General features: G+C 48.7%; 1 protein-coding gene across 1 annotated transcript in view; it reads right to left on the bottom strand.

Moving 5' to 3' along the window:
• Window positions 1–13,423, bottom strand: part of TRIM71 (tripartite motif containing 71) — an 83,839-nt gene continuing 70,416 nt past the window's right edge. The window contains exons 2-4 of the mRNA XM_072651097.1: window positions 12,685–12,852; window positions 5,266–5,400; window positions 1–2,037 (exon numbers count right to left, since the gene is read on the bottom strand). Of these exons, the coding sequence (XP_072507198.1) occupies window positions 586–2,037; window positions 5,266–5,400; window positions 12,685–12,798 (1,701 nt within the window). The 5' untranslated portion in view covers window positions 12,799–12,852 and the 3' untranslated portion in view covers window positions 1–585. The remainder of the gene's footprint in view (window positions 2,038–5,265; window positions 5,401–12,684; window positions 12,853–13,423) is intronic.

The following is a 13,423-nucleotide window of genomic DNA, read 5'->3' as shown; positions in this document are numbered from 1 at the left end:
CAGCATTTTTAAAAGTTTTTAAAAGGCTTATTACCAAAACACACTTAACACAGGCAGAAACCCACAAACCACAGTCTAGAATCTGGAACACAGATGCTCTAACTCTCTAACTCTACTTTTTTTAATCTCATTTTTCTGTATCATTTTTTTTTAACTTAGAGAGCCTCATTCGGCTTCCTCTCTAGAAAACTTTGATCACACTCGACCAATCCAGTGACAGCATGATAACCAATCCAGTCGTCGGCTTGTGCATTCAAGAACCCGTTTTGGGGATGGAGGTAAATACAGAATCTGCACTGGGCTGAGAAGGGAGGGGGCGGGGAAAGGAACAAGGGAGGAGGGGACCCGAAGAACATGAGGTAGATAGAATCGATAACTTCCCAGGCTCAATCCCTGCAGAAGGACAAGTACATTCATCTGTAAAAAAATAAAGATGAGGTAGGTCTTCAGTAACGTTGTACTTTTTTTCGTTCTCGTAATAAAGAAAAAAAATTTCCCTGAGAGTTTCTTCTTTGAAATTCAAAATGGAAAAAAAAACACCCCCCCAAAAAATAACCAGAAAAACAGCAAAGCCAACACTTTCCATTAAAAGATGAGGATTCGATTGTTTCCGAAATCAACCACTACGATCATACCATCTGGAGTGACGGCTATGCCAGAGGGCCGGTCCATTTGGCCAAAACCACTTCCCTGAGCACCAAACTTGCATATGAAACTGCCATTGGATTCAAATATCTGCACACGATGATTCCTTGAATCAGCAACTATGATGCGTCCTTCCTGGTCCACAGCGACGCCCTGAGGGCGAAGAAACTGCCCGTTGCCTGTGCCCTCTGACCCCAGGAAGCGTGCAGACTGGCAGTCTGGGTGGATGACTAGCAGGCGGTGGTTGTTGAAGTCCGTCACCACCAGATGGCCTTCATGGTTGAAGGTCACACCGCGGGGGGAATCAAAGTGCTTCCAGAGGGCCCCTTCAAAGCCGTACTTGTTCAGGAAGGTCCCATCAGGCATGAACAGCTGGACTCGGTGGTTCCGCGTATCAGAGACGAGAATTTTGCCTTCTGAATTCACCGCCACATCCCAAGGGTAGTTGAACTGTCCGTTCTTTGTGCCCTTTTCCCCAAATTTGAGGAGGAACTGGCCTTCAAATGTGAAAATCTGGATGCGATGATTGTCCTTGTCGGCCACCACAATCTTCCGAGAGGAGTCACACGCCACGCCAGCAGGGCGGTCGAACTGGCCAGGCCTGGAGCCCAACGTACCGAACTTGTGATGGAAGGTGCCACAGGGTTTAAACACCTGGATTCGGTTGTTGCTGCGGTCAGCCACGATGATGTAGCCTTCCTTGTCCACGCTGACCCCCCAAGGGCGGCACAGCTTCCCATCGTTGTCCCCTTCACTGCCAAAGGCCAGACCGGGCAGCCCGATACCCACATAGCTACGACCGGACTTGACCAGCACCTTGAAGGGGCTATTCTTGATGTGTTGGTTGCAGATCATAACGGAGACTAGGTGCTCACCCTCCAGCTGTGGCCGGTAGCTGACCAGGTACGTGCCATTCTGCTGATCACTGACGTCGGCACCAAACAGGTTCCCGTCAGGCCCCATCACCACTGCGGTCATCAGGTCCCCCCCTGAAAGGCGTGGTTCCCCATCATGGTCATACCCGATCACCGTAAATGAGGCCACCTTGCCTTGGAGGGCGCGCTTCAGGCCTTCCCCAGTGGCCTTGGTCAAGGGGGCAAAAGCCCCACTACTGACAAAGCCCAAGGATTTAATGGCCAAGTACAGGGCCTGGTCAGGCGGGGTGAACATCACTCTGTCATCTTCCTGGGGCTTTAGGAGGCTACGGACGTTCTTCAGCTCCTGGACCTGAGCCAACATGCGGTCTCGGGCCAACAGGATGTCCATGGCACGCCCCTCCTCCAGGACCTGCTGCACAGCACTGATGGTGTTATCGAGCTTGTTAAGGTTCTGACGAAGCTTTTCCACCTGCAGGTACAGAGACTTGGCCTTGACCTGTCGGATCTTCTCCACCTACAAGCAGAAAAGGAAGAGGCCTTGTTGAAAACTATGTGAAAAGTGATGAGTGACAGTCAACTTTTCTATCTTTGGGGGCACAAAAAGCTCCCACCAGGCCTGAGAAGGAAACTGAGTCACTGGAACCTCTTAGAATCAACAGACTCTCAGGAATCCAATTTTGTTTACTGAAGGACTTTTAGGGTTTTGTATCAGCCCTTTTAAGGAAATACATCACCCAGAAAAATTGTTCCCTCCTTGTAACAAAAAAAAAGAAAAAAAGAAAAAGCCAAACCAAAATAACCAGTACTCACTGGTATCATCTGACTATGTATTTAACCATCTGCTGAGAGAGAGAAGTTACAGAGACTTTAATGATCTTTTTACAGTGTCCTTAGCTGTTGCTGAGGGGGATTTCCCTAGTGGTTCAGAGTCTGGCTTCTTTTTGGGGGTCTTTTCATTGTAATTGCTACCTGGCAAAATATTTTGGGGGAGCTTAGCAGGAATGGTCAATGGATACTGGAGATACTCAAGCTGAGGCCTGAGATCCAGAATTCTTGGAGCAACGTTTCCATGGAAATCCCTCTTCCCCCTAACAGAGGTCCCCCTAGCCTCAGCACTCCCACCAACCCACCCAACCCAGGCCAGATGTGAATTACAGTGTCTGCAAGTGGGCTGGAAGTCTCTCCATTGAAGCAGCACTACCGCTCTCTAATAGGGATTTACCAATTTCCAGCGACACCACACGTGTCCTTGACCACTGAGAAGATACGATAAATAAAATCCTTATAGTAAAAAAAAATCCACTAAAATAGTTTCAATTTAAATTGATTTAATTTCAAACAGTTCAATTATCCTGTCTCACTCAGTCTATGAAGTACCACCATGTGGAGGAGAGAGGCGGCCTTGGAATCTGAAGAATATGAGTTCAAGTCTTGCCCCTCACTTGTCCAGGGTCTCTCCACCTCTCTGTGATCTAGACAACTCCCAAAGGCTCTGAATGTCGCAAAGATGCTGACCAGCCTCAGCAGAGGAACTGGCTCATCAAGGACTCACTGAATCTCATGAAACTACCGGTCCAGGACCCGTCCCTTTCTCAAAGTTCCCATGAGGACTCTTCAACTCACAGCTGCTTCCTGTATTCCTAGTCAAGCCAAATGGATGAGCCTCCTTTCCCCAAAATACAGCCAGGCTTTCTCCTAGGCCTAGAACGCCCCACTAAGTCTCTACTTATTGAGATCTGGGCCTTCCTTCCAGGCTTAATGGCCAACGTGCAGGCTCATCCAGAACTGCAGGAGCGTTGGCTGGTCCTTCCTGAGATGAACCAGTGACAGTGGCCTCATCGGCATACATACTCCGCAACAAAGCTGACCAGGCACAGAATTCATTTAAGGAGCCCCAGAGAGACAGAAGGTAAATTGTTAAAGCACCAGTGAGCCCTCAGGATACAGACCACCATTACTGGGTCCATCACTAATAAAAATCATGGCTCTTAGCATCTGTGAGGAAAAGAGAAACAGAGAGGTGCTGCATGGAAAAGAGAGGAAGGCTTGGATGGCCCGAAGCAGGGTAGTTAATATTAACGAGGGAATGGGGAAGGTTTCCCAGAAGAAGGTTTGTGATCGAGAAGAGCAGTAGCAGTCGTGTGAGTCAAAGGACAACACTCAGTCATGGGAAATCCGAATAGCTCAGAAAATATAGAGGACAAATGTGAAAGTCTGTGGTGACAGACTTGGAGATGGACACCTGGAGAGAGAAAAGAGAGTCTGGGGAAGACAGGCATGCAGAAAGGAAGCCACTGATGGACCCCAAAGGCTGCAGGACAGGATCTGCCAGAATCTAGGGAGCCAAATACACTGAGAATATATAAGATGAGAGCCATTCGCAGAAATCAGCTGGTTTGAACAATTAAGGATTCATTAAATGCACGATGCTGACATGAACAGCAGCTGGAAAGAAAACTGAAGTGAAAACACAAAGGAATTTTCTAGGAAATAAAATCCATCATTTACAAGAAACACAAGACCGGTATTTTTCCTTCTGAAAGGTTACTCGGTAACGCTTATGACTAGACAAAGAAATTCGTCATTTTCTCCTGACGGATGGAAGACAGTAGCACCTCCAACCCAGAGCTAGATCAGGGGAAGAAAGCTGTTTTGCCTCACTGAAGGTGAGCAGCCCCCTCCCCAACCTCCAGGGGATGACAAAGACCCTTTCATGCAGAAATCCAGAAGAGCAAGTCTGCTGCATAGTCTGATACGCTGGAGACAGCCTTCTCAAATTGCACCAAGTAGCTAGCTCCTCTCCCGCTTTTAATTAACATTTGGGGATGTTCTGTAGGATCTGAACAATGAAGCATTGGAGTGTCTAAAGGGTCTGAAGACTCGAGGACTCACAGTTTGTTTTCCAAGAGTAACTTACTAAATAAATGCCCATCCCTTTCTGTCTCTGGCTAACTTTTCATGGGAAGGGTTTTTCATAAAAATAGGCCTATGTCACACTCTCTACCGTCCCACCGAAAAGCACTGGCTTTGTTTGGGAAACATCCTGCCCAAGCTCCGTATTCTTAGGAAGATGAAGAGTTTGGCTACATGACCCAATGGTGGCCTGGTCCATGCTGATGAATGCCACCGTCTTGCTGTTTGGGAATGCACTTGTAGCCGAAATATTCCTTCTGGATACGCTGGATTCCTAAGTGAAGAATGAGCCTGGGCGAGAAGGAGGGATGTGATGGGGGCGCTAGGGAGTGGCATGAGTCATTTTCTCCATCTGGTTTTACAATTGCCCTCTAGGCTTGGCATCTCATTCTCTACAACTGGAGGAAAGGACTTAAGAACAAAAAGGAAACTGGTCCTTTGGATGGGCCAGGAAATGGAACCATCCAGCAATTCCCCCAAAGGCCTCTTTCCTATCAGTTTGCTGGCCTTAGAAAGTCATCTCCCTTGTGTTCTGCCCCTCCTGCCTTCTCTACGCAGGCGTCATTCATTCATGGGTGTCTACCAGCTCTGAAAAGCGCCCTTGTTGCTGGACCATACAATGAGCTAGTGTGTCCTGGCAACACCCGGGGCCGGGCCCTTTCTCTCCCAAAACACTTCCATGAAATACTCCAATGTTCCGAATTTAGAACAAAAACCCGTGAAAGTCTAAAATTAGCACTACTGGAAAGTCTGGTGTTGGCGCACATGGGGTTTTGTCTCACGGCAGCTGGACAAAGAGCAGCCAGATCTGGTGGAGCATCTGTCTCACCTTCCACAGCAGCTCACACTCTCTCTCCTCCAGGGCCTTCTTGTGCCTTGAGGTGACCGCCTTGACTTCAGACTGGACCACTTTTGCTTTCATTTCGACTTGTTCCGCCACAGCCTGTGCCTGTTCGATGCTCAGCTGGAAACAACAAAAAACAAAAAAACAGCACCTTGGATGTTTGTCCATAGCAGCTACGGTGATCGCGAAGTGGAGCCTTGCACATGAGGCCACTATCACGCAGCCCTGCTCCTGAGCAGAGGGTTGGCACGGCAAGAGACTGGCACCTGTCTGACATGTAACCAAAGGAGTGTTTGGCAGCCCTGGCTTCCTCCGTATGAGAAATTACACCTGAACGGTGTATGTCAGGTCTATTAAAAGATACTCTGACATGGGAAAACCAATGTAGCTGAGTCACAGGCGAAAACCTGAAATGCAGTATCAAATGTAGCGTGGACCGTCAAGCAGCTGTGACTCCGACCCGGCCAACACTTGGGCCCTATTCCTGGACAGAATAAAAGTTGCTTCCAGGAGAGCAGCACTGGAGGTTAACAGCTGTTTCTCCTACACCCAACACCCCCTCCCCCAACCAAGACTCCCCATCTGCCCTCACCCCAAACTGCTGCCCACAGATGTTGGTTTGCTAGAATCAGAATACAGGTGTTAGGAACAAATCCCCTAAAAGCCTTCTTAAAGGAAAAAATGGGAACCTATATCAAGTACACAAAGGGAATCTTGTCCTGCTGAGGCAAGAAATCAGATTTCCTAAGATTTCCTCAGCCCTCAAAAATCAGCTAGAGATTATCCATGAAGAATTCAACTGAAACCCTAGTGATTTTAAGTACTTGTTATATTAATGCCTCTTTAAAAACCCACCAAGATTTGTATAAGAGACAGGGTAGTAAAGGGAGATACACTAGCCTGAGAATGAGGAAGAGTGGAGCTCAAGATCCGGCCAGGAATGGCTGTCCTTGCAGATTAATTGCCAATCTGCATGCCAAGATGGAGTTTCCACACTGGGACCCTTCCCACCTCACTGCCCCTAATGCCACAAAGAGACTCCCATAAGAAGATGAGAAGCAAGGCAGCAAGCTGTGTGACCTTGGACAAGTTCTTAGTATCCTCATCTGTAAAATGAGGGTTGGCCTAATGATTTCAAAAGACCTGTGCAGTCTGAATAGCGCAAGAACCTCTACTTGGATCAGGGACTCTGGGCCTTGACTCTTTGGAATGGCTTTCCCTTAATGTGTAAGAGGCAGCCCAGAAGACTGTGAAGGGACTGACAGAAAACCAGCACCTACCAAACCAATCACAGCCCCCTCCTCTGGATGGGCACTCTCGAATGGGTCACGATCAAAGTGCCTATCTGAGATCATGGCCACAGCCCTTCTACCTGGTGTCCCTTGCTCCAATCCTGCCCTCTGTTACTCCCATAACCTCCAAAATCCAATAGGAAACCCTGTTGGGCACTGAAACGGCTTCCTAGGTTTGCGTTTTCTTACACCTCCATGTAGTCTATGCTGCAGCTGGACAGGTCTTCTGAAGGCTGGTTTTCACAAGGAACACTCCCATGACTCACTCCTAGGCAGTCGCTGGTTCTGCCGTGGCCCTGGAATACTCTCCTTCTTACCTTAGCATCCCTGATTGCCTTCAAGGCTCAGTTCAAACATCTTCTGCAGGTGACTTGCTGTAGGCTGTCTACTTGGTAATGAGTCCCCCCCTCCTCCCCCACCCCTATTAAGATTGACTTTGACCACAAGTAGGCACATTATGTTCACTTAATTATGTTCAACTTATCTCCCTCTGTTTTTGCTTCTTCTTTCACTCAGAAAGCATGGAGTTCCTGGTACACAGTAAGCACTTAAATGCATGTTTTTGATTGGCTGATTTTAAAAGGTAACTGTATATGGTAAACTAACTCCTTAATTCCAAATTCCTGGTCCTGAACATTCATTTTACCCCTTTAACTGATACTGACAATTCTGAGAAGAACACAACCCTCCAGTGGGAGCTCACTCCCTCCTCTCCCTCATCTGTCCCAGACCAGGGGAAGATGATGTCAACATATAATGGCTCACACACCTCAGAGAGAATGCCAAGGGACAGGAGGTGGACACGTCAAGTCCTGCTCTGATCCCCATGGGATAGTAAACAAGCCAGGGAAAGCCTACCAGTGTGGGTCAGGTCCCTGAGGCGGGCTTGGCAGAGAGGGTGCAGGCAAACTCAGGACATGTGATGTTGGGGGAAATCCCAATCAGTAAGATTCCAGAAGAGGCAGATTACGCAGGTCTATATCACTGGGTGGGGGGAATGTCTTTTTTTATTCAAGATGTTGGGATCTTTGTAATTCTGCAAAAGGTCAGAGCTTTTTGGACATTAGTGGTATGGTTAGAACACAGAAGCAATTAAGACGATAAGAGTGAAGTCAAGTCAAGGAGAGCTTCTATCTTATTTTAAAATATTTCCTGTGCATTAGGAAAAACTGCTTTTCATTCCTGGTTATCACCTCGGTTTTAGAGTCTCTTTCCAATTTCCTGATTTACCCAATCCCCCCTGGAGGGAGGAGGGGGCACTTTGGTTCAATTAAATATTTATAGTAAAAATGGCAACTGATTTCCCACATGCTGCTGAGTCAGTCCCACACTGCCTGGGCCTCACACATTAGGAAGTCTCAATGGATAAGCAGACTCAGTCAATTTGCATGGGTTCCATCAAAAAACACAAATTTTCGATCACACTGTCAGTTTCAACCCATCTTTGAGGGTTCTTTCCATTAAACAGATGCCTTGGCATCCTCATCACCCAAATGGGGCTAACAGCGGGTACCTCCCTGTCCCAGCGTGGTGAGGATCAAATGATCCCCTTTGGAAAGCACTCTAGCAACACCAGCTATTATGACCATTAGCCCGTTCACACAGACAGCCGTGGGCTCTACAACCAGAAAAAGAGTGAGCCCGGGAGTCCGGAATCATCAAATATTCACAAGTGCCCACATGCAGATCAGCGAGCTTTCACCCAGGATAGCTTATCACTGCCTCACACGCAGGCGTCAGCAGCATCTGCAACTGGGGGCCCCAAGGAGACCCTGACTGAAGGCAGCCCACGGACCTGAGAGCTGAAATTCTAAAATGTGGGCTACGTGGTCTCTTCTCCCTTCTGACCTGGGGGACAGTGATAAGGCAGCCACAGCAGGTAACCATGGGGCAAAGCGGCTACTTTTAAAGCAGCAGAGAAACTCTAAGACCATAAAGCTAGAAATGGCAAAGAGTAAAGCAGGCAGCCAGAAAGAGATTCCAAATGCCACCAAACCCACTCACCATTTAATAGGCAAAGAAACTAAGCTAAATGCTGGAGACACAATGGAAGGCAGAAACCCAGCTCGTGCATGGCGACTGGCAGCCCAGTTAATCAGCTCTTTAATAAAGGTGCGAGGCAAGAGCCCAGGATACCCCCCCCGCAACTCCCCAGGTACCACACGGAGCTCCCGGACAGACATTGCTGAACACGTGATGGGCTTTCTCCTATGAGATCTCATCTCAGAATACCCCTGGGCCAATACTACAGAGGGTTCGCTAGCAGGTTCCCCAGTGCTCTCTCTCTCACAAGGCACTTCCACGCCTCCCTAGAGTCCAATACATTTCAGTGGGGGCGGTGGGGGTCCCCATTTTTACTTAGTGTCTTCTTGTTGATTTTAAAGGTCTCTACAGTGAAAACAAAGCAGAAAGAACTGCAATGGTTCGAGGACTGGGACCTCGGCCAAGCGGCCCTCTCAGCCTCAGGGTCTGGATGCTAACCCTTCCAACACAGTCAAAGGAGGAGACACATAAGCTAGAAAGTGGCGCTAAGGTCAGCTATTAGCATCCCAACTGTCCCAGGTGTGTTTAACCCTGAAGCAGGGCAGCCAATCAGAGTCCAGAAGCATTTATGAAGATCTTATTACGTGCCCAGCACCATGCTAAAAACTGGGGGGGTGAAGAAGGACAAAAGCACTCCGAGCCTGTCCTCAGGGGGTGGCCGCTCACATAAGGGAGACAGGCCCAGGCATAGGTACATACAAGACAGAGGAGACAGAAGGCAGAGGCTCCTCAGCACCCTGGAGCAATGTCCCAGTCACCCTGCCTTAGTTATACCTTTGCTTCTCCACACATAAGAATTATAAATAGCAACAACCAAAATTAACATTTATGTAACACTTATTGTGTGCCCGGCACTGTACTAAGTGCTCATTTAATGCTCATCACAACCCTGGGAGGGAGCTTATTTCTACAGCTCAGAAAACTGAGGAAAACGGGGGTCAGGCACGCTGCCTTGGGTGACACTGTTAGTAAGTGTCTGCATTTGAACTCAGGTTTTCCTGACTCCAGGCTGGCACCCCCTCCGTACATGATCTATCCCACGGAGCCAAAACCTGTAGTCCCAACTCCTGTGCCCTGGGCTCCTTGGTACTTTCTTTGGCTCTTTTGGATTGGTCCCTGCATCCCCAGCCTCTAGGCCAGCGCCAAGCACACAGCAGGTACCTAATAAATGCTCATCAACTATTGAACACAGTAGGCAAGCAATATATGTGTGTGTATGTGTATATATACCTACACATATACGTATATATATACATATACTTATATGTACACACACACACACTTTCTCTCTCTCTCTCTCTCTCTTTCTCTGTCTCTCCCTCTCTCTCTCTCTCTCTCACACTTTCTCTTTCCAATTCCTGCAAGGTAAAGTCAAAGGCCAGGGAGTTGCTCCAAGGCCTCTCTCCCATAGCAATTACTCCATTTGTTCCCTATTTCATGGGGCTAAAAAGAAGTCCCTTTGGTGACGTGTCAGGCCAAGGACAGTCTAGAGGGACGAAGCCCTTCCTAGGCACACAGCAAACCACTTTGGACCAAACTGAATTCTTCCCACAGGGAAGGTACTGGTTAGGCCAAAAAGGATTTTAATTTCCTCCCAGGCTGGGAGTAAGGGTGGGTCCGTAGGGTCAGGCTGGTCCCCTGGGTCCAGGGTCAGGTCATAAAGGGGGCTGTGTTCACTCTCCTCTCAGTTCAGATCCTAGATGAAAAGCCTCTTAAACAGGTCAGGGCCTGATTCTTATGAGCCAGAACTCAGGCAGCCAACCCCGGCCCCACAGCCTGGACAACAGCCCTTCCCCATTACCCTCCGAGGTTGGGGGAAGAGGATCAGAACCTCTTCAGAAATCAGTAAGATTTCGGGCCAGGTGTCCCTTGGAAGGGAGAAGGAGGTTGGGTCTCTAGCACAAAAAAGACCATGCAGTGACCCACCTTGAAACCTAGCAAAGCCCTTTACAAAGAGGACCTCATCTGAGCCTCACAACACAGTGGACAAGGTAGCTACTGTTGTACCCATTTTACAGATGAGGAAACCAAGACAGAGAGCACACGTGACTCACACGCAGCTAACAAGAGTCAGAAGTGGCCCCTGAACTCCAGTCTTTCTGCCTCCACAGCTGGTCCTTGACCAGTTACACCACACAGCCTCTCGGATGGTATCTATCTAACTCATGAAAATAATCTTCCAATTGGAAGTTCGATCATCCTCAAATCTCCAGGGAATCTCTCTCACTTCATTTTTTTTTAAAGCATTCCTTCCCATCTAATGCTCCTGGCAAAACTTCGTCCAGGGAGTAGCTGGTTCTGCTCAAGGACAGAGAGGATAGTGCTGCCCAGAAGGAAATTCTGGAGTGTGGGAAGTAAGCCAAGTAAAAACCCCTGCCAGAAATTTCTAAATAAAAGTTGGGGCCAGGCCTCCAGGCTCTGGATGGCCATGCTGCCCACCACCCCTTGTGAGCTCTAAGTCCAGGACCCCCACCCCCTTCAGCCCTTCCCTGAGCTAGGCTGGGGCCGAACCTGGAGCCCAGGCATCCTCCCCTACGTGCTCCAGTAAGACCCAGTCCTCACCTACATGGCTGCAGCAGTTTAAGCCAGAGTCTCCAGAGGGCTCATTCTAGCTTTCAGGACAAATGAAAACATGACCAGCAGAAGTGAATGTGGATTGGAGAAAATGACCCAAACCAAGGCAAGGTTAAAAAAGGAGGAGGGGAGAGGTGTAGGGCTGGAGGACAGCTTTTCATGGAATGACACATTTCATGAAAATGTGATGGTGTAGCCGGAAGGAGGAAGGACATCCAAATGGCCCCCCTTCCGAGGGTGCCCACCACCTCAGTTCTTCCCCAGGATTTACTTTGCAAGCTAGTGCACGTTTCCGAAACTACCCCATCTTATCGATCAGAAGTAGCGGAAGACACAGCTTCATGCCGGGAGCTCCGCCAGATCGGCCCTTGCAGCCAATATCCCCCACAGTACGTGGGGGGGCCCAGGGCCTAAGAGGAGGGAAAGGATTAGCCCATTTTACAGAAACTATAGTAACTGCTTTATTCAAGTCATTCCAATTAAAAGCCAGTCCACACTTGGCAGCCAACTGTGAGATCTGTATAGAAATGAACTGTGGAAAACTGAGCATTCCCAGCCCATCCTGCTTAATGGGAAATAAGGGCCTTAAATCAGTGGGACAGAAATCAATCATCTGTAAACAACCCTGATTACTTGTTAATAGACGGTGAGATCTCAAACCCCCAAATCCCCTCTGGCCCATCAGCTCCTCCCACATTGCACTGAACAAGGACAAGGAGGACGGGAAGAAAGCCAAGGATCGGGGTGGTGTGCCAGAGACCCATTCCCCAAAACTCAGGGCAGATCATGACCAAATGGCTCAAGTTTTAAAAGCCTTGGCACACAGTCGATGTTTAATAATGAATGCCTGTCGCCTAAGGGTGAGGTACCTGTAAAGTGACAGCCACTGTCCGCTGAAATCACCCTGCCCCTTTACATTGGCATGTTCTGGCCCAGAACTAGGGGGGAGGAGGGAGGAGGGCCTGAGTTCAATTCTCATCTCCAAGACTTACTAGCTGTGAGACCCTAGGCAAGTCACATGGCTTGTGTTCCAAGCATTTCCTTACTAAGCACCTAACTACATGCCAGGTATAGCCAATAAAATCACAGATTCCGAACATCACAACACCACAGAAAGCTCATCACCAACAAAGAGAAGCTCTCACCTCTTTTAAAGTACATTTAAAAACAGTCAGCTGAACAATGGTGTGACATCTGGGTCAGAAGCTCAAGTCTACAGAGCCTGGCTGTGCTCCTCTAAAATGGGGGCAGCCATCAGGAAAGCAGGCACTAAAACATGGAGCTTTCCCCACACGGGGGCAAGATCAGTTGGGGTGACTTTGAGCGTGGACCCGGAGGTGCCTGGGAGAAAGCTGAGGATAAATGAGGCCCAGGGAGCCTGAGTGAGGTCATACTGTGGATTATGTACCCACAACGAGATTTGAACCCAGGCATCCATTTAAAAGCTCGAGCTGCACGATGACCTTGACCCAAAAGTTATCATGGATGAACTTACCTGAATGGCCTGACGACCTTGCTGGGCATCAGCCAGCAGCTGAATGGTGAGGGTTCGAGAGTCTTGGAGGGCATCCTGGAGGTAGATAAAGCTGTGGCCAACATGGCGCCCCATGGTGCACTCTCGGCAGATGGGGACTGAGCAGGTATCACAGTAGAAATGCAGCACCTGCAAGACATAATGGGGAAGAGGCCATGAGAGAGGCCTCCAGGAACATGACAGGTGTGGCAATGGCTCCTTTGTCCTGGAGAGAGAATTCCAAGACCTCTAGAGTGAGAGAGGAAGAAAGATGCCCTGGTCTGAAATGAAGAGGGGGAGACCTGGGGATGGTCACTAACTTCTATGAACTAAAGTCTCTGTCAGTAAAACAGAGAAAACAATACATGCTTACCTACACTACCTCATTCTTGAGGCTTCTTGCTATAACAGCGCTCGAGGTCCTGGGGGCTCTCCAGAAATGCTGGGATATTACCACACCAGAGACTTTCAATGAATCATAAAAGAGCCTTTACTCTGGGACAGGATATGGATGGTTTCAGTCAAGGACAGGCCAGGAGGCTGGGGTAAAAGCCACCATCAATCACCCTTCACACAGATGCATGTTACCATGCCCATCTGGTGAGGGGAGACCAAAGTCCAAGGCTGCCACCGAACAAAGGGCCAGCCAAGGGAACTAGCTTTTAGGTGTCTCACCTGAAAGTCGGCCAAAGCTGAAATGCTCCTCAGAACAGAATGCTTA

Source organism: Notamacropus eugenii, chromosome 3 (assembly GCF_028372415.1).
Source record: "Notamacropus eugenii isolate mMacEug1 chromosome 3, mMacEug1.pri_v2, whole genome shotgun sequence".
Lineage (NCBI taxonomy): Eukaryota > Metazoa > Chordata > Mammalia > Diprotodontia > Macropodidae > Notamacropus > Notamacropus eugenii.
The sequence above is the reverse complement of the archived record's forward strand: the minus strand, read 5'-3'. Positions and strand labels throughout refer to the sequence as shown.